This window comes from Neodothiora populina (genome assembly GCF_041146345.1).
Source record: "Neodothiora populina strain CPC 39397 chromosome Unknown canker_contig_14, whole genome shotgun sequence".
NCBI classification, from domain to species: domain Eukaryota; kingdom Fungi; phylum Ascomycota; class Dothideomycetes; order Dothideales; family Dothioraceae; genus Neodothiora; species Neodothiora populina.
This window is the reverse complement of record NW_027191408.1, coordinates 1,133,202-1,150,755: the sequence shown is the minus strand read 5'-3', so window position 1 is coordinate 1,150,755 and position 17,554 is coordinate 1,133,202. Positions and strand designations below refer to the sequence as shown.

Genomic DNA, 17,554 nt, shown 5'->3' with positions numbered 1-17,554 from the left:
ATGAGGATCTATTGACAAGCCATGTAGAAGTGTGGACGTCAATGCAACAAACCAGTCATGTTTACATAAACCAAGCGGAGAAGGTTTTCGGCGTCCATGGCCGGACTTCTCACTCCAACGGTCGACTTGGCAGGGGCTGCGGCAAACCGACCACCCTGAGAGGCAGACTACCTGTGTATACGGTAGTACTGCACAATAATTTTGTACAGTAGATTGATGAGAGAGGTCATGTCTCACCGGTATAATCAAGGTAAGCGCTTGGCTTTCTGATTACCTACTCTCATCACTGAAGGTAAATTCAGATTCCATGCGATGGGCCTTGGCTCTATACTATATAGGCTATGATATTGTAGAAGCCGTTACATGTCAGCTCAGCCACTCCTGCCCATTCCTAGGCGGCCAACGCAATATCATTCGACAACAAGAGTACGCAAAATGTATTCCCGTGTTGGAAATGAGTTTAAGATGAGTCTAATGCGACACGCAAAAACGTCAACTCTTGATTTTAATGATAGAACAGATAGACCAAGTTAAATTTTCCCAAGATAGAACAAAAATATCAAAACGCCTGCCGCTTTCTAGATGCAACGCATGGTCTCCTAAGAATGATGTGGATAGCAGATCCCATTCGTACTACCGCCCAGTGATAGTAGACGATGGATCGACCTCACACTAAACCCCCTCTCTCCGCGATGTATTATTCCTCGAGAAGACTGTAAAGACACACCTATACTCCTACACCCACACCCATTCTCGCCAAGCTTAATCGTCTGCTGCTATTACTCAGAACAATGCAATCGCCAATTTACAATTGCCCGCTGAGCACAGCTTCGGTGGCGGAACCGATGTAAGCTCTCTTCGCATCAAGTGGTATACCGAACCGCCGCTCGAGCTCCAGCTTGACGCCCTTCTTCGTGATGGTCATTAGATCAGCGGTGCTGAGGATGTTGCGGATCTCAGCAAGCAAAGCATCGTCGGTAGGCAGATTAGAGATGTCAGTCATCTCCATGCCGCCATGCTGCGGGTCGAAACCAGCGTGACCGCCATATGCAGATTGAGCGACCGACAACCTCGATTGGTTGAACGGACCACCGGCGGGCGGTACACCAAGTTGTGACATGGCTCGAGAGGGTGGGTATGCGTATCCATGTTGATCATACACGCTGCTGCCGCCCATGCCAGGGAATTGAGACCTTGTCGCGTAAGACACACCGCTCATGACACTCTTAGTCTCATCAAAGTCGCCTGCACGAGATTGAGTCTGTGTCTGAGCCTCCCACAGCTCCGCCTGATAATCTTCCCACTTCTTCTTGGGAATTGAAGCAGGATCAAATTTGCCCTCATCGGACACGACGACTTGGTTGCCCTTTTCACCGACAACCACACGAGTGTTACCCCATGAGAAATCATCCATGTGCCAGAAAGAATACAATGGTAAAGCGAGTGAGTAGACCGGAATAGCAAGAATGTAGATGATCATCCAGCCAACCATGTCCCACTTGCGACGAATAATGAAGATCAGTGCTTGTAAACCATACACAGCGCCCAACATGACGAAAGACGTGACAGGGATCGCGGACGGGTTTTCCGCTATACGAACAATCAGATAGACCAGGTAAGCCACAAGCACTGGTTGGACGAGAGTGGAGATCAAATCGAGGATGACAACGAATCTCATGGAGAAACAGCAGAAACCGCAGAGCTCGGCCATGGGAACAAGTTCCGCAAGGTTGTGAACAGTAGAGTTGATCCAGCGACGACGTTGAGACATGAAGACAGCCCACGAGTCGGGAGCGATAGTCCAGGCGTGTGCGCGGAAGATGAACTTTGTCTTGTACTTGGGGTGATATTTCAGGAGCAGGGTCGTGAGATATCTGTCCTCACCAAGATGCAAAAGGTTCTTCATGTGCAAGGTGTCGACACGCACGACGGAATAGTCGTCGATGATCTCCTTGCTGACAAACAGGGGTTTGCCACTGTCCGCGGCACGGATTCTATACATGGTGAAACAACCGGGAAGACAGGTGACGGAACCGAAGAGGGACTCGAATGCTTTGATCAAGTTATGTGAGATGTAGTACTCGTAGACTTGCATCATGGTGACAATGGAAGACTTGGCGTTGGACAAGGCTGTCTCACCACACACAGCAAGGAGGCGGGTGTCATGCAAGAAAGATGCGACGAAGCGAGTAGCAGCGTCAGGAGCGACGACTGTGTCGGCATCGATTTGCAACAAGAACTCGTAGAACGTCGGATTCACACCAATGATGTTTCGTATGTGATGATGCATTTCCAGCTCCAGGGGCGACATGGGCATGTTGTAGTGGATACGGTTGAGGAATCGCATGAAGATCATCTGAGAATCACGCTTACCACGGTTACCCGGACGAGAGACCTCGGAAGGCTTTCCAATCTTGACGACAACAAGGAAGGGTACGATGTGACCACCGACTTCGTAAAGTCCGGAGTAGATTTTGCCCATGTTGTGCTGCTTCTGTCCTTCACCGAGAGATTCGAAACTCAGAGGCTCTGGGTCGACGGTCTCTGGCACACCAAGAATGTCCAGGACGATGCGAGGCGTGGGACGATCGTTGCCTTGACCAATGATCATACCGTCACAGATGACCATAAGCAATTTGCGTTTGTCGTCATACTTCATTCGCGCAGCAGAATCAATGGCACGACGCAAGGAGTCTTCGTCTTCTGTATATGCCGGGACAGTGCAGATGATGAACTTGTCGAGATTCTCCGGCATGTTATTTCCACCAAATTGCAGGGCGGCGACGAATTTGACAAGGATGACCGCAACCAAAAACAAGGATATAGCAAGCAGCAGATAAGTTGCGAACAAGCAACGAGCGGAGTTTCTGTGGTCGACATCACCAACATAGAAAAGATTGTCCATGCAAGTTTGCATACGTTGTCGGAGACCTGGGTCCATGTCGAGTCTCTTGAAGTCCTTGGTGATATCTTGACCAGCACGCTGCTGGAAAAGGTCGACGAGATCCTGGTCCATGAAGTTGGTATCTGGAGGAGTGACAGTTGACATATCGGTGCCGGGAGGGTACTGCGAGGTGCGACCGCCGACAATGTAATCGGTGAAGTCGTAGATGCGTTTGTTGATGATGGCAATTGACTGTCGTTTGTTGCCCAGCTTCTTGATGTAGTTCGCTGTGTATCCGATGTTGCCCTTTTTGTAGTTTCCTCGCAGCATGATCATTTGCTCGGCAAACCAATCGGGACGATAGTCATTGGTAGCCCAGCGGAAGTCATGGTACTGGGCGTGTTTGTCGGTGCTGCTGATAGTCGAAGCCATTCCGGTGTAGTTTGTGTTTTTGTAATTGAGCTGGACGGCGGGATCGATACCAGTGGCATTTACGCCTTGGCAGAGAGCAGACACTTGAATGGGGAACAAGTTTGTAGCATCAATTCCGGCATACTTTTGCAAATCCTTGGTTGGAACGATGTTTGGGTAATGAACGTTCTCAAAGTCGCCGAGATTGAACACGACACCTCGAATGGAAACAAACGAGTTCGCTTTGCCTTTGCCGTTGTGAGAAGATAATTCGCCAGCCGAGTAGACATGCTGAGTGGGACAAATGAGGGCGGGAAACCCTATCATGAAGAAGACGACGAAACCACAGCTGAACCAAATCATCATGTTGATCGCAAACTTCTCTCGCCATGCCACTCGGATATCCTTGCGGGGCATACGACCGATCTTCCGAATGAAGAAATCGGGAACCCACCAGGTCCACAACCAGACGAAGAAAAGCCATCTCTTGCGACTTCCGCTGACTGGAAGCACGTCGATCTCGGCCATTTTCGTTTCGTTGCCCTTCTCGGCTAGTTGTGATCTTGTCTCAAGGTTATGGAACATGTCGCCTTGGTGGAATGCTGAAGCACCAGCCTCAGATTTCGCATCAAGATCCCTGCTGCCGAAGTAGCCAGCAGTTTTGTCATCATGGTAGAAAGCACCGGGCGACGTAGCCGTAGAATTGAGCAGATTGATTCTTGAATCGCTCTGGTTCATTCGGCCAGCCGCATCAGGCGTCAGAAGGCCTGCTGCATTGTGTTCGCCGTAGGCTGTCTCATCGTGATAGCTGGCAGGAGCTGCGTCGAGTCCTTCTATGTTGGCCACCTGTCTCCAGCATCTCTCGGAAAGGAAGACACCAGTAGCGCCCACACGGGCTTCATTGCTGGGCCAGCTCTTCTCGTCGAGGATCATCTCCGCCTTCTCTCTGTCACTGCCAATGACTGACACCTCGCCCTCGGCGGCGCCGAGAAATTCCGTAAAGGGCATGAACACACTGAAGTCGGCGTTCCGCAGACGTTGACTGATTTCGGCGATTCCGAAGGTCTGGACTTGAGTGCGGACGCACTTAGAGTCGAACTGGTTGGCTATTCTTCGATCGTTGGGCTTCAAGCAGAAGACGAAGTAAGGGTTCGTTCCCGGAGCTGACAGCGCTTTGGTGATGTTGTTGATAGATGTCACGAACTGAGCGGCAGCACCTTCCTGCGATCCGGCATCGATCCTACGGCTCCTCGAAGCGCTCCTTCCGCCTTCATCACTGCCATCGTCCTGGTCACGTCTCGTGCCGAGTCGGACAGGTCTTCCGTTTCGCTTCGCGGTGCTAGGCATGCGAGAGGGCTTGGAGGCCACGGACGCCTGGACCACAGCTGATCGCTCACGGGGATGGACAACCTTGTTCAGCGCCTCCTGGCCGAACAACTCGACAACAAAGTCACTTGAAGACTTTGCGATCAGGTTCATGAGATCGCCGGAGATGACTTCGCCGTTGGCCTCGAGAAGACCATCGACGGGGTAGTCGACCTCTCCAGCAAAGTGTCTCACGGTAAACGTGGCTGCGGCATTGGGCGTGGCAAAGTTGCTACCAGGAATGTGAGCAGAGGCACTACCCGCCTCAATGGCAGGGTTCTTTCCCATGAAACGCTTCCTGATGCTCTCAAGGAATTGCATGTCTGACTTTCCGCGGCGCATCTGGTCGTCCATGATGCTGAGTAGGCCGTTGCCAGATTTCAGCAGACCCTTGACGGCGTCTGTGTTGTCGAAGTAGCTCGTAGCAGGCACGCTGACCTCCTCGGTCTCGAGCAAATCGGCCTTGCGCTCAAAGTAGGACTGGAGGGCGAAGTTGTAGAGAGACTCGGTAGCGGCATTGTTGAGGAGTTGGTCAAGCACGGAACCGGTTGGGGACGTCTGGACGAAGCCAGGGAAATCCACGATGGAGATGGTGTTTCCGATGCTGTCTTCGGGTGCACAGAGTCTCGAATTGACCTTCTCCATGATGAAAGCTACCAGCAGAGAATACAGGGTGCGAGCAAGCTCGTCGGCATTCTCTCTGGCGCCCTTGGGATCAAGCATGACAGTGACACGTTCACGGTGGAGGGTCTTGGTCCTGTATCCCAGGCTCTCCTCCAGGTGTCTCTCGCTGACTCCCAGGAAGGCAGCGACGATGTTCAAGACCTCCTTGTTTTTTACGGCCGTGACGTCCTCGCCACCCTCATGAGAGTAGCCGCCGGAATCATCAGGTGCAGGAGTGGTGGATTGAGTGCTCTCGAACTCGAGTTGACCGATATGGAGGATAGCGGCCAAGATCTCGCACATACGGGCAATGTCCTCGCGAGGAAATTCAAGCTTACGCAGAGCGGTCTTGAAGTGCTGGAACCCTTCGGCATCATTAATGCCAACCTTGAGCTGGGAGGGGTGGCCCAGGTATCGCCATCTCTTTTGCGAGGCACCAATCGAGTGTCTGTTGTTGGCGGAGAAAGTAGTGAGGTTCAGGCCCAGATGGTCCTTCTCGGCTGGACTGGTACCGGCGAGAAGGTAGTAGAGGATGTGAAAACTGCGCTCTCCGGGTGGCACCGATGCGATGCGGCTGCGTTCGAGACGGTGATCGAGGACTTTGCCGCCGATGAGGGTAGGGTGAAGGGTGGCGGTCGTCTCATACTGCAGCTCGAAGAAGAGACCGGCCTTGGAAGCAGTGGGCGTAGTGACCGACTTGGTGGTGGTGAGGGTATCGAAGACGAAGGCGGCGTACGAGAGCTTGCCGGAGAGTGGAGTGGAGGTGTGATTTAGTAAGGAGGACAACAGGTGTGAGCGAATTGTCGTCTTGCCGGAACCACTCTCGCCCCTGTTGGAGATTGGTGTGTTAGTATCGATCAAAACAAGAACAACAAGAACATCATCATCATTGTCCTATGGACCAAAGCGGCTCTGTCGAAGAGCAGGACTTACAGGAAGACAACGGCTTGGTTTTCCTGTCTGGCGCCCAGTCTGGACCACGCTCTTGCGGCCAGCTCTTCGGCAGCGCCCATGGCGCTGCCCTCCTTGCCTCCATCAGGGCCTTTTGTCGACGAGGTGTAAGTGTTCAGTGAGATTATAGCACTCGAAGACAGCTGGGCAGTCGGTAAAGAGACATGGAATCTGCTGGCGAGATGTGCTGTGAGATGCGTGTCCGTCTGGAGATGGGCAGGCAACGCAGGCAACGAGGCCTGCGTGTGCTGAGGCATCCCGCTGGTAGCCATGATGGCTCGAACGTCACCCTTTGAAGGGCGACGACTCTTGGTGTTGTTGGTTTTATACCGTTATTTGCTGCAGATGGTAATCCGTGCTGTTGTGTTGATCAACCTCTTGTTCCCTCTGCTTTCGACGCAGATCTAGGCGTGGATTATTTGATGACGCGAAGGTAAATGATGTTGATCTGTCTCAACCGGAGGTGGTCGATGTTGTGCAAAGTTGCTAGTGTTGTTATGTGGGACCTGGCGGCAATAACGTGGTAACGAGAGAAAAGAGGGCGAGCGAGAGTTTGACAAAAGTCGAGTCCCGTACACACTGAATAGCAAGACTAACGAATGACGAATTCGAGTATTTTTGTTATAGAGGGGAATAACAACGGTCAGATAGAGATGAATCAAAAAGGGCTACACACATGTGTCTGGATGGCGGCCAGACACAGCCAAAGTACAGACCAAGACTCGGTACTGCAAGCACAGTACAAGAACTAGCACAATAGGGTAAGGTAGAGCATAAAGCTGCTAAGGTGCATTACGGACGGGTCGAGTACTGATCTGTGGATTCTGGCTGTGATGGCAAATGCATACCTTTACACGGACCTTTTGTTCACTTTCTGTCTACCACCACAGTACTCGAAGACAGCAGTGGCTGCCACCGAACATTCTGCAACTCATAACTGACAAACCAACACCACTGATTGACTTCTGCGGAAGGGGGATATGCATCGAGCTAGGCCACTTCGAGGAAGCGCGCCCGGGACGTGTTGCTTTTCTTAGCAAGCCCGGAGCACAGGTCAGTGAAGGTACGAGGAACACTCCTCAGGCACCGCCGGTGAGACCAAGCGCCGTCGTTGAACTCGTCAACGATACGAGGCACTCGGGTATTTTTGCACTGCCATCTATTTTTGAATATCCCCAGTATCGGTATACGAGCATTTAAAGTGTCAAACCGTACGACGAATACTCTAGGTATCTCTCCTACACAAGAGTTGAACGACACCGCGACTTTCGCATTGTGTCATCTTCTCCTGCTAGAACCGACGACCACAGAAGGGTTGTGCTTGACTAATGGTATGATCATCTGTAAATCTGGCCTCGCGTTCGCAAGCAAGCGATGACAATCGTCCCAAACGTGATGTTGTTTTGGATACGAAGCTAAATCACTTTAGCGTTGCAGCACTTGCGGGGTTACTTTTTGGTCAGCTCAGCCAGTGGCGTTGTGGATAGCATTATTTTTTTCTTTTCGCCGCCACTAGGTTCATCGAGTTCGCCTCACATGCAGTGCCATCTCCATGAGAACGCGGGTCAATTTGTCTCGTTGTGATGCGATGCTGATATACCAAACAGCTCATGGTCAGAAGACAGGGAGGTGGATATTCGTGACTGAAAATAGGAACATCCGCACTGCTACCGGCGAACCGATGGCCGGACGTGGTTCTGGCCTTCTTCCCAGGAGAAGTGAGATGAGATGATGGGGGCTGGTGCTAAATGTGAAATCTCATACAATATGGAGCATGGCCATGGGGTTGAGCGGAGCACAGTCTAAACGCCTTTTCAAAACGACGGGTCATGTTGTAGGATCCGGACTATATTATTATTGCGGTGAGGAGTCTGTACTACTGTATTCCACAATTGCACAATTCTCGATTTGATCACAGAGTACCGGCCGATCAAGCATACTCTGCGGCAACACGCTCGCCGAACCACACGACACAAGACAGCAGAACGCTTGATTGCGCGTTCATGCATCAAGGATGGGCGGGAGTGGTGAGTTACCAGGGTTAGCTTTAGCCAAGCCACCCCAGCGATGATGGATGATGGCTGGCGTGGATCCGCATCTGCCCGCCCGCACGACGCTGTTGTTGACCAACAGCAGCTCCGCCTCCTGCCTTGCCTTGTCTCTCTCTTAGCCTGTCCATCTGCAGGGTCTATTATTAGTTCTATTCTCTTTTTTTTTGCTTGGGCCTACACATGAAAACAAAGCGCTCTACAACCACAATGGTATGTTTCTGGCGTTTTCTACAGTCGAGGATGATGCAGCAGAAGTGTCCGATAAGAAACAAACAGCAAGGGAGAAGGGATACAATGAGATGGAAAGAAAAGCACGGGCGGGCACAGTCCAGGTCTTGCGCCGTCATGTTGATTGAATTCTGCTTTAGTCTGGCACAAAATGGAATACACCTCAAGAGTAGAATGCATCATGATACAGGGGAGAGTTCACCGTGGTTGCTGACGTCTACAGTACTTGTACCGTCTCCCGCGGCAAGATGATCGGTGGGTGGAGAGGTTGATGTTCTCGTATCGGCATTGATATGAATAATGCAAAGTAATAGGCAGGGAGTGTCAGGCTGCCGATCTCTGGCTTGCACGCACGGGCTCCCGCCATTATTGAGTGCGAGTTGGGAGTGTGATGCAGATGCTGGTGCTTTCTAGTCGACCGAAGAGAAGTAAAGGTAGAATGTGTGTGTGTATGTGTCTAGTGCAGTCTGGTGAGGCAAAAGGCGAGTCCCCCAAACGAGAGAGCCAGAAGAGGGACAGCAGCACAAGCTAATTAAGGTAAGCAAGTGTAAGCCTCCTTGGATCGAGTCTGTCTATACTACCGGACCGTTGCCCTACACAGTAGTAAGGTAGTTCACCTCGCCTTGCTGTGATTCTTTTGTCTTTGCCTACCTTATCCATCGACTTGACAAGAAAACATTGGACTTTTGGTGTTTTTCTTTGCATCGTCTTCGGGACTCCCATACAATCGCTTGATCCCCCTGTCACTCGCTGGTCTGCGTGCTATTTTGAGCATCAACGACAATAACAACACCGGAAGCTCCGCCCGTCTCTATATTCTAACCAGGTCTCGACACGAAACATACCAAAGAGCCACCTGTTGCCACTTCGATCAGTGTCAAAATCACTGTCTAGATTTTCTCATCAACTCATCTGTTGTGTGAGGCAGCAAAGGGTAAAAACCAGAAAGGCACCCTCAACATTCCAGGCTGAGTCTTCAGACTCCCGGCTGCCAGACTCGCCTTCGCCATGGCATCTCGAATGTCCATGTACTCGACAGCGTCGAACGCCCATCGATCTGCACTTCATGTCGCCCAGCAAGTGTCGACGACGACGCTCCTGAACGCCCTTCACACGAGTTACACTCAAGCACAACCGTACTCGCTCGAATCTAGCACCAGTCTGGTCATCAACACCTGGGTCACTGGCCTCAACGCCGGTCCAGACGGTGTCTCAGGCGGTCTTGTGGATGCAGAGCTCGCCCACAGAGCCTGGGAACACGCTCGACGGAGGGCGGAAGACGGATGTATTGTGTTAGGGTGAGTTTATCTCTCTGGGAAAGATACTTTCCGTCTGCTTGCTCAAATGGACACGCGTCGTACTGATCATCCGTCACCACAGTTCTACTCACGATTCGACCCCTTCCCTTCTCATCCCCTTCATCTCGGCCCTGCCATTTGCTGCTCCCACATCAGTCTTTACCGCCCTCAGCGCCCTACGACCCTTCCTCCAATGCGTCACTCCCAGGAACCCGGCCGCTCCTCGACATGAGAATCTCGCCGCTACCTTCAACCTTTCCCTGACTGGAGAGATCATCGGTGCTTCCATCGCTCTCTCTACCTCTGGAATCGACGTCAAGAACGGTCTCCTCGAGGTGCCTCCCGAGGCCGGATACCGAGCCTTCGATGTGTTCTACTACCTTCTCACTGGTGCCTCTGCTGCTGAGAGGGAGGCTCTCAGCTTGCGACCGGCTTCTGCCTACACTCTGCTGAAAAAGACGGAGACATACTCCCCACCTTCATACCTCCCGACCGCCGACGACGCTGCTGCTGCAGAGGACTTCAGGGACTCATTAAAGGCAATCGGCATCAAGGGAGCTGCTCTGCGAAACATGCTGTCTGCTCTTGCGGCAATCCTGAAACTAGGCGATTCCCTTGGCTTCCTCGTCGAAGAGGATGTGCTCGAGAGCACCTGTGAAGAGGTGGCAGACCTGCTGGACCTCGACACCGACGTTCTGCTCAAGAAATGTGATACCCTCGACAGGCAGATCTTGATCGCTGCCATCTACGAATCTCTCGTCGACTGGGTCATCGCCAAAGCCAACGAGGCCATCCGCATCGAGATGCGTCACGTCCGTCCCTCCCCGCTCGCCGCAGTGGGTGTTGGTGCCGACTCCTCGGACAGTGAGCGTGGAGGTGCTCTCACCCCTCCATCCGACCAGGAAGAGGGTGACAGCGTCAGTCTGACTGTTATCGAGCTACCGAGTCAACAATTGGGCAAAGCTGTCGCCCTCCGCACCGTCTTCGACAACACCCATGGCATCAACGCCGAGATGACCGAGGACGGTGTCCCTGTGGTCAACGCCGGCTCCTCTGTGATCAAGGACATGAAGACCGCTGTTTCTGAGAGTGAGGCAGATCTAGACATCCCTGGAGGTGTCGAGGCCAAGGATCGCGCGGACACACTCGACCGCCGTGAAGGTGTGCTCGAGAAGGTTGGCACTGAGACCGAGGCCGACAGCTTCTTGCGTCGCCTTGTCTATCCCATCGACGGCCAGGGTGTCGTTCTCGGCAAGACTGGGAGGTTCAGTCTGCCGAACTTGCTGGCCAGCAGTCGTGTGTGGTTCCATCTTGCTATGCACCCCACCGATGCCACTCCTGCATCTCTTGCCAACCAGGCTCCCGGTGTCTTCCCATGGTCTGCTGGATCCGTGTCTGGTCAGATCCGCGCATGGAGATTGGCCGAGTGGGCCAATTACCGTAACAAACAGCTCGACTATACGGCCGACTTCGACCTCGTCGAGTTCGTCGATCGCTACTCTCGCCTTGGCTGCCAAGATGGCCGCGAGGGAGTCGAGAGCTGGATCATGGAACGCGGTTGGAGCAACGGAGAGGTCATCATCGGCACCGAGCGCATCTGGATGCGTGAAGCCGCCTGGTGGGAGGCTGAGAGCATGCTTGACATGAAGCCTATCGAGGAGCAACCTGCCCCTCCGGCTGGCATGCCCGGTTACCAGGTCTCGACTCCGATGATCGCGGATAGCTTCTACGGCCAGGGCCCTTTCGCCGATCCCAGTAGGGAGAACCTCCTCAGCCGCAACCAGAGTTTTGCAAACCAGAGCCAAATGGGCGCCAGATCTATTGCACCTACCCAAGCAGGCGCCCAGACAGTCCGAAGTGCCTACAAGGGTGACTACGGCCTCGGCACCAAGGGTGACGATAAGAACGGCATCTCATACTACGGCGAACTTGAGGAAGGTGATGGCAAGGTCATCACCGAGCTTCCCATCACACGTGCGAGAAAAATCTGGGTCGCCACCTGTTGGATCATGACCTGTTTCATCCCTTCTTTCGCCCTTCGTTACCTCGGCCGTATGAAGCGTCCCGATGTTCGTTTTGCTTGGAGAGAAAAGTTCACTCTAATGATGATTATCTTTTTGATCAACGCCACTGTCATTTTCTACATTGTCGGTTTTGGAAAAGTTTTGTGTCCCAAGTCTGCCAAGGCCTGGAATGCCAAAGAAGTCGGTTATCACACTGGCGACAACGATTGGTACGTCAGCTACCGCGGGCATGTTTACGACATGTCCAAGTTTTGGAAGCTGCAACACAGCGACTTGCCTACCGAGACCACACAGTCAAACATGGAACCGTTCGCCGGTACCGACGTGACCGAGTACATTCGCCCCCCTCTCACAATCGCCTGCCCTGGACTCGTTCAAGACAACACTATTGTCCTGCAGTACAACACCACGCTCCTCTACCCACAGGCCAGTCACGATTCCGGACCACGTCTGCAGACAACCCCCACGTCCAAGCTTCACAGCATCGATTGGTACAACAAAGACTTCCTGCCCAGAATGAAGGAGTACTACAAGGGTGACCTTGTGGTCAAGAAGAACAAGGTCAGGAACGAGGGCGAGAACGACGGTCACAAATGGTTCACAATGGGCCAGAAGATTTACGATCTGACCGACTATTATTACACTCTTGATCTGATGAACAACCTCGACCAGTACAACTTTTTTGGAGACACCTTCAATGACATTGTGAACAACAACCCTGGCGGTGACCTTGCCTCGGAATTCAAGGAAAAGCTCGCCAGCAACGTCACCGCGAGTTCTGCCATTATGCAGTGTTTGGACAACAACTTCTACGTGGGAAGACTTGACTTCAGAGACTCGCCCCGCTGTCAGGTCAACAACTACATTTTGCTGGCTTTCACTATCATCATGTGCGCTGTTATTTTGATCAAGTTCTTGGCTGCCTTGCAGTTTGGCTCGAAGCGAAGACCTGCACCGCAGGACAAGTTCGTCATTTGTCAAGTGCCTGCATACACTGAGGGTGAAGACCATCTGCGTAAGGGTCTGGACTCTTTGACAGCTCTCGCCTACGACAACAAGAGGAAGCTCATCTGCGTTATTTGCGACGGTATGATTGTCGGAGGTGGTAACGATCGGCCTACACCTAAAATTGTCCTTGATATCCTCGGTGTCGACCCCAAGATGGATCCTCCCGCTCTTCCTTTCAAGTCTGTCGGTACCGGAAACGAACAGCTCAACTACGGAAAGGTCTACTCTGGTCTCTACGAATTCGAAGGAAATGTCGTGCCTTACATCGTTGTCGTCAAAGTCGGCAAGGAGTCCGAGCAAACCAAGTCCAAGCCTGGCAATCGTGGCAAGCGTGACTCCCAGATTCTGCTCATGTCCTTCCTTAATCGTGTACACCATCGTTCTCCCATGTCCCCTCTTGAGCTTGAGATGTTCCACCAGATCAACAATGTCATTGGTGTCGACCCTGAGCTCTACGAATACCTCTTGATGGTCGATGCCGATACACTCGTCAAGGAAGATGCTTTGACAAGACTCGTCGCAAGTTGTGCCAACGATTCCAAAATCGCTGGTATTTGTGGTGAAACCAGTCTTGAAAACGAAGAACGCAGTTGGTGGACTATGATCCAGGTCTATGAATACTATATCTCCCATCATCTTGCAAAGGCTTTCGAGAGTTTGTTCGGCAGCGTCACCTGTTTGCCTGGATGGTAAGTCATGTCAACTCAAGTCTCCTGTACGCGAACAGAACATTCAGCTGACCATCTACTTTCACAGTTTCACCATGTATCGTCTGCGAACAGCTGACAAGGGCAAACCGTTGATCATCTCCGATGCAATTATTGAAGAATACAGCTTTAGCAATGTCGACACCCTTCACAAGAAGAATCTGCTGTCTCTGGGAGAAGATCGTTTCTTGACCACACTCATGCTCAAGCACTTTCCCCAGTGTTCTTTCAAGTTTGTCCCAGATGCGTATGCTCTGACTGCTGCACCCGAAGAATGGAGCGTCTTGCTCTCACAACGTCGTCGCTGGATCAACTCTACCATCCACAACTTGGCCGAGCTCATCTTTATTCAGGACTTGTGTGGTTTCTGTTGTTTCAGTATGCGTTTCGTCGTCTTTGTCGATCTCTTCGGTACCATTATTCTCCCAGCCACTTGCGTCTACTTAGTCTACCTGATCGTCGTCGCCTCGACTGGTACTGGACAATTCCCAATGGTTTCCATTATTATGCTGGCGGGTGTGTACGGCTTGCAAGCTATCATCTTCATCCTCAAGCGCCAATGGCAACACATCGGATGGATGATCATCTATCTGATGGCCTATCCCATTTACTCGTTTATTCTTCCGATCTACTCGTTCTGGAAGCAGGACGATTTCTCCTGGGGTAACACTCGTGTTGTCATCGGAGAGAAGGGAAGCAAGCAAATCGTGGCCGTTGACGAGGAAGTCTTCGATCCGCGCAGCATTCCTCTCCAACGCTGGGACGAGTACGCCATGATGAACAACCTACCCGGCGCACGCGGCAACCCTGAAATGGAGAAGGAGATGATGTACTCCGACTACCCAGTGCAACCCGGTTATGAGATGGATGACATGCAAAGCATGTACAGCAGTGTCAAGCCTGCTTCTACTGTCCTCACGGGCTTCCATCCTCAAATGCACCAAAACATGCCTCACCGCCCGCCCACTCAGTCTCCTAATCCATTCTCCAACATGAACCGTGTCAGCTCATACTCGCATTATACCGACCATGCTACCGAGCACGGTCGTCTCATGTCGATGGGAGGCATGTCCGAGCAGGCACAAGGTCAATACTCACCACAATACTCTCGACAAAACTCGCAACTGCTTCCCCCTGGAGGCTTGCCATCGCAGACCGATCTGTTGTCTCCACAACAGTCACCACCGTTACAGGGACCCGGAGCAGGTGTGCCTCGACAGCGCTCACCACTGGGTGCGTCTCGTCCGCAGAGCACCATCGGTCTCGGTCCAAACGGTTTCCAGACCCGTGGAGTCAGCGAGCACGACATCGGCATGGCTGTGGCCGAGTGCCTGCGCGAGGTGGATCTCGACAGTGTGACGAAGAAGCAGCTCAAGGCTCTGACGGAGCAGAAGCTGGCTACGCAACTAGATGCCGGCAAGAGGGCTTTCTTGGACGGCGAGATTGATCGTCAACTAGCTGAGATGTAAAGTTTCTTTTCGCGGAAAGTGAGACTCGGTCGCTGTCTGTTCGAGAACATGCACGAGAATTTATTTCAATTTTCTGTTTGCATTTGGCAATTTGCTTTGAAACTGCGCTGCATATACAAACCCGGCGTTTCTGGAAAAAGGAAGGGGTCAATTGCTGTTTTGTATCGTACGGTCATTGAATTGGTGGCATACGGGAGGAGGGGAGCCTTGTTTGTTCTTCATTTTCAGGTGTTTATCGATTCAATAGCTGCCTGTTTGTGGAGTTATTTCGAATCGTGAGAGAAAAGTGCAAAAGGCCATCGCATTTTCAAAAAAAACAAAAATCAACCCCTACTCTTGGACAGATTCGATGTGCTGGACTTTCGAGAGTTTGGGACTCATGTGTCGTGTAAAGGTATGAGAAAGTGTCTTGTAATGCTTGCTCTTCTGCCTGGACACCGGACACGATATGTATGTGCAAGGTATGATCTACGTGAGACGAGACAAGACGGGTATCCTGCCCCTGTCTTCCTCATCTTTGGTCAGACTCTAATAGTAGACTGTAAGATAGTAAAAAGTGTCATCAGTTCCGGTCTATCAATTCACATATCTAAGCCCTGTCTTTCAATTGAGTACTGTAGATATAACGTGACAGACGGACAGTAAGGTAGAAAGCTGTAGAGTGGTCGACAGGCGGACAGGGTCATGCTCCAACCCAGCCATGCATCACGACAAATACACATCGCTAATCTGCAACCAATACCCCAGCACTATAACGAGCTTGAACGGGGATATTTCAGTCACCGTCAGGATGATCGGAACGGTTATCGCGTAGCTGGCCTTGTTCATTCTCTCGAGATATACAGTCTTTGCAAAATAGATTCGGACAGCGAGTGAGGGCGCCGCCGCACGAGAGGCATTGGCGAAGTGTTGCTTTTCCTTTGCCTCGGCTTGTATATATCTCTTTTGTGGACGGCTGTTGTTACATGGGATTGGCTTGCGTGACCTTTTCCTTTGCTTGAGATATGTAGTACATCTTGATGAAGCCGAGCTACATACCACAGCAGAAGTAGTGAGAGCATGAATTGATGATACACCTCTTCCCTGTCGCGCATCTTGTGTATTTGCTGATGGCATCAAGTCATGGAACTGTGTTGGTCAGTGATCTTTGTCTTGAATAAGTATATATGTAAGCGTGTGATATTCGTCGATTCACGCCAGATCATAAAAAAGATAAACTAGAACCGCGGAAGCATGACACATCCACCATGGCAGATGCTATGGTAAACTATTCTCCTAGATCCTGTATACTGTCTTGGACAACCTCGAGTGATGAGAATGGGATTGCATACTGCTCGGAGGGAGAGAAGTAAAGCTTTCCATTCGGCGGTCGTGAGGCGACCCTGTCCCTCTTTGATATCCAACCCACGGGGGATAAATCTTGATCTCTGTCAGTTGAGGTAGAGGATGGAGACTAGTCTCCATGTACCTATCTATTGCTTGTTGTTGTTCCTGTCGCTGTGAGGATATATCAGGGTGATAGGATAAGTAGTGGTGATGTTCACCTTAATGTCTGTATCTCTCCTCCGTCTCTATTTGTGGACTTTCTGAGTTGAGGCTCGATAGTCCATGTCTTTTACTTTATTTCGTAGCTTCATGCCCCCGATGGACCTTTGATTGAGATACATAGCACCGATGACATAGAGGGAATAGACAAGTCCATATCTCCGTACACTACAGCCACTCTCCCAAGTGCATTCACTCCTCAGGGTTAGATCCTAGCCTCTTTGATACTCAACGGACTGTCACCATGGGTAGATGGGAGGACTTATTACTGTATGACTACTGCGGATAAGGACGTCACTCAAGTGTAGAATATCTGCCTGCTGCTGTTTCCCGTTGCTATATCGTCGATATTCCACATGCTTGGCATGCTCACTGAAGCTGCCGGTACGTTACTCTTGGTGATGGAATGGCTGGGTTGAAGGGCAGGAACATAAGCGGGAGTATTGGGTATTGATCGATGATCACTAGCCATATGGCACATTGTTTAGTGATGTCAAGGACTGGACGTCGATATAAGAATGGTACTGCCGCGTATCATTCGGAGAATGATCCCGGGTCGACGATGGTGAATACTTGTGATCCTACGAGTTCATGGACCTCGTTGGGTTCGTGTCTCATCTTCCTCGGTCTTTCCTTCTCACTGCTGTTTATTTACCTCCTCAAGGACTAGATATATCCATCTATCTTGTAGAAAGCTTGTGCGGATCGAAATGCTGAGGTGGGCTTTCGATACACGGTCACTGTAGGTAGACAGACTCTTCGCTAGCGAAATGGCTTGAGGTTACTGTATTTACTCCTGACTGAACAGAGTACATGAAAGAAGAATTGAAAAATTATGCGAGAAGGAGAATTAGGACGTAAGATGTCAGGTGCCTCAATCTCTGGAAGAAGTCCCCAAAAAAACCGGCCAACAGGTATCTTGGAAACATACGCCTTACTCGGAAGAGCAT

At 51.4% G+C, this 17,554-nt stretch overlaps 2 protein-coding genes across 3 annotated transcripts; one reads left to right on the top strand and one right to left on the bottom strand.

The window, feature by feature from the left end:
* Nucleotides 1-805: 805 nt before the first annotated feature.
* Nucleotides 806-6,546, bottom strand: AAFC00_002308 (uncharacterized protein; the record flags this gene model as incomplete). Its single annotated transcript, XM_069341609.1, has 2 exons — nucleotides 806-6,152; nucleotides 6,257-6,546. The coding sequence occupies 2 exons, from the start codon at nucleotides 6,544-6,546 to the stop codon at nucleotides 806-808; spliced, it is 5,637 nt and encodes a 1,878-aa protein (XP_069201696.1).
* A 3,015-nt stretch (nucleotides 6,547-9,561) lies between these two features.
* On the top strand, nucleotides 9,562-15,059 carry AAFC00_002307 (uncharacterized protein; the record flags this gene model as incomplete). Of its 2 annotated transcripts, none has more annotated exons than XM_069341608.1 (3): nucleotides 9,562-9,851; nucleotides 9,934-13,572; nucleotides 13,640-15,059. In XM_069341608.1, 3 exons carry the CDS (start codon nucleotides 9,562-9,564, stop codon nucleotides 15,057-15,059), a joined length of 5,349 nt encoding a protein of 1,782 aa, XP_069201695.1. The 2 variants fall into 2 exon arrangements, with proteins under 2 accessions (XP_069201695.1, XP_069201694.1); XM_069341607.1 differs by having other exon boundaries at nucleotides 9,580-9,851.
* Between the last annotated feature and the right edge of the window lie 2,495 nt (nucleotides 15,060-17,554).